This window comes from Lottia gigantea (genome assembly GCF_000327385.1).
Source record: "Lottia gigantea unplaced genomic scaffold LOTGIsca_51, whole genome shotgun sequence".
In the NCBI taxonomy this organism is placed as follows: Eukaryota; Metazoa; Mollusca; class Gastropoda; family Lottiidae; genus Lottia; species Lottia gigantea.
Window position 1 is genome coordinate 1,056,340 of NW_008709752.1, and position 3,158 is coordinate 1,059,497.

Genomic DNA, 3,158 nt, shown 5'->3' on the forward strand with positions numbered 1-3,158 from the left:
AGCATCAATTTGTGCTATTCCAATTTTCAATCAGACGTCTGTGGTTCTAGCAATTATTCTTAAGTAAGTGTTTTATGTGATACAAGCAAATTTTTAGCGGGGTGACATAGTAAAACACTTCGTTTAGATGGAATTGCAGGAACCACAGACGTCTGATTAACAATTGGAATGGTGGAAATTGATGCTATCAGTGTTCTCAATATGCATACAAAATTTAGAAAACTCTTTACAATCACTTTGAAGAATGTAATAATGTGTGTTGTATTGTAGAAATTAAAGAATAAAATTGAAGAATTGCGAGAACAAGAATTATCTTTAGAAGATTTAGATGATGATATGTCTTCCTATATATATGAAGATAAACTGGAGAGAAAGTTTGTTACGGTCTGGAATAAATTATGTCAGTTAAAAGGTAGAAATAAAACAACAGGAAGACCAGCTGAGCGTGTGTTTAATTATTCTGGTAAGAGTTAATACTTATTTTATTTTATATAAGCGTCAATCATCAGTATTTTTTAAAAGAAACAAGATGAGTTGCTCTCTATAAATACAGCCAAATAACAGTCCAACAAAGATAATTATACACATGTGACTTCCAAAAATCAACACTTTACTTGAGTAGAATACAAAGCAATTATAGTATATTCTTATTATGTTCATTATTACTATGACAACCATGACCATATTTCGTAGACAGCTTATGTGTATATATTTTAAATCGTATTCAGATGTGCAAAATATCTCTGTAGCCAGGATTTCCACTTTACAATATATGTTTGCTTTGATATATTGTGTTTGTCATTAGGGACAAGATATGAAGAAATGAATAAGAAACTAGAAAGATTAGTCAATAAACATAAAGAATTCCCTGATTTTCATGATGTTAAAAATGTTATAAAAAAGGTGAATAATAAATCCAGTCTGGGTCTAAGGTTAGTATATTTAATGTAGTCCTGGAGTTGTCTGAACATGATTCAAATTATGTTTTAATATGTCTAATGTTGTATAACTATAAAAGCCATGGTGATGTTAAATACAATGTTCTGTAAACCGTTGTGTATTAATTTTAATTTGTTGGCAGCTTAGCATTCAATAGAGGTAACATTGGTAGAAACTGCATGGGGTAGATTCTACTGGTCCTTGATAAACTGGTCACGCTAAATACATATGAATGTTCGTACAAGTTTGACTGTAACTTCAAAAGTTCTAGTTATGTAGGATATGTTTTTCTGAACACCTAATGTTACTACTAGTTAGATTTGAATAAGCCATTGTATTTATCCAATATCTTCTTTCATCCAATAGATAAAATTACTATTTTGCAGTGCTGGTCAAATAGATAGTATAGCTAGAGAGTCGTTTCTAGATGTTGGTAATATGTTACAAGAACGACGACACAAAGATTTTATGTGTACATTTAAATGTCGGGTACAGGATAATTTCTCGTAAGTTTATTTTTCATGATAAGCTTGTAGTGATTTCACTAGACAAAGAAGCCAAAACTGTGAAGATCAATTTTGAAGAATTTTTCATTGCTCAATGCATTTTATTGGTCAGTCTTGAATTTTACGATGAGTTCAATTATTCCTGATAAATGAAACACTGACATAACTATTTCTTTTTATAGATTTGAGCGAGACCCAGCTCTATATGATGTAGAATTATAAATGAAACACTGACATAACTATTTCTTATTATAGATTTGAGCGAGACCCAGCTCTATATGATGTAGAATTATAAATGAAACACTGACATAACTATTTCTTATTATAGATTTGAGCGAGACCCAGCTCTATATGATGTAGAATTATAAATGAAACACTGACAGAACTATTTCTTATTATAGATTTGAGCGAGACCCAGCTCTATATGATGTAGAATTATAAATGAAACACTGACATAACTATTTCTAATTGTAGATTTGAGCGAGACCCAGCTCTATATGATGTAGAATTATAAATGAAACACTGACATAACTATTTCTTATTATAGATTTGAGCGAGACCCAGCTCTATATGATGTAGAATTATAAATGAAACACTGACATAACTATTTCTTATTATAGATTCGAGCGAGACCCAGCTCTATATGATGTAGAATTATAAATGAAACACTGACATAACTATTTCTTTTTATAGATTCGAGCGAGACCCAGCTCTATATGATGTAGAATTACAAATGAAACACTGACATAACTATTTCTTTTTATAGATTCGAGCGAGACCCAGCTCTATATGATGTAGAATTACAAATGAAACACTGACATAACTATTTCTTTTTATAGATTCGAGCGAGACCCAGCTCTATATGATGTAGAATTATAAATGAAACACTGACATAACTATTTCTTATTATAGATTTGAGCGAGACCCAGCTCTATATGATGTAGAATTATAAATGAAACACTGACATAACTATTTCTTATTATAGATTTGAGCGAGACCCAGCTCTATATGATGTAGAATTACAACGTAAATTAGAGAATAATAGAAAACAGGGTAAAGATAAATTAGAAGAGGTAAGGTTCAGTTTAGTATACATATATTATTTTTCACAAATATTCTGTATTGTACAATATCTAGCAGCCCACGTAGTTACCAAGGTTGGTAGATGACAATTCAACATCCCTTGATAAAGCTGTGATGGCAGACTACAAAGTTGTTAGATGATTGTCTAAGTCTCAGATAGTATCCAAGCAATGTTGAGATAGTTTGTCCAAACTGTCAGTTGAAGCTTCTAGTTCATAAGCGGAGACACTTCTTGCTACATACAATGCATGTTCAAAAATATTTGAAAGACTTCAGAATCTGTTCAGAACCTGTTCAGAATCTGTTCAGAACTCTCCAAACTAGTGCCATAGTCTTATGAAAGTATCTTGGGCAATATTGTATAACTTTTTTCCTATCAGGAATGGCAGTGTTTATTGTTAATATTTATAGGTTATCAATAAGTTTGCTGATAAACAGATCTATGATGATGATGGTGATGAGAACCAGGGTGGAGGGGAGGAAGGGGAAGAGAAGAAAGAGAAGGAGGGAGGGGAGACATCACAAGATGAAGAAGAAGAGGAAGAGGAAGAAGAAGTTGTGGAAGACATTGAAGGTAGGACCAAATGTTTGGATTGTACTACATATATTTTTGGACATAACCACAGTTAG

The 3,158-nt window shown here is 31.9% G+C and overlaps 1 protein-coding gene across 1 annotated transcript; it reads left to right on the plus strand.

The window, feature by feature from the left end:
* Positions 1-294: 294 nt before the first annotated feature.
* On the plus strand, positions 295-3,158 carry LOTGIDRAFT_125674 (hypothetical protein; the record flags this gene model as incomplete). Its single annotated transcript, XM_009062431.1, has 5 exons — positions 295-463; positions 806-932; positions 1,326-1,445; positions 2,431-2,518; positions 2,940-3,158. Coding segments are annotated over 5 exons (723 nt in total), but the record flags the coding sequence as incomplete, so codon positions are not given.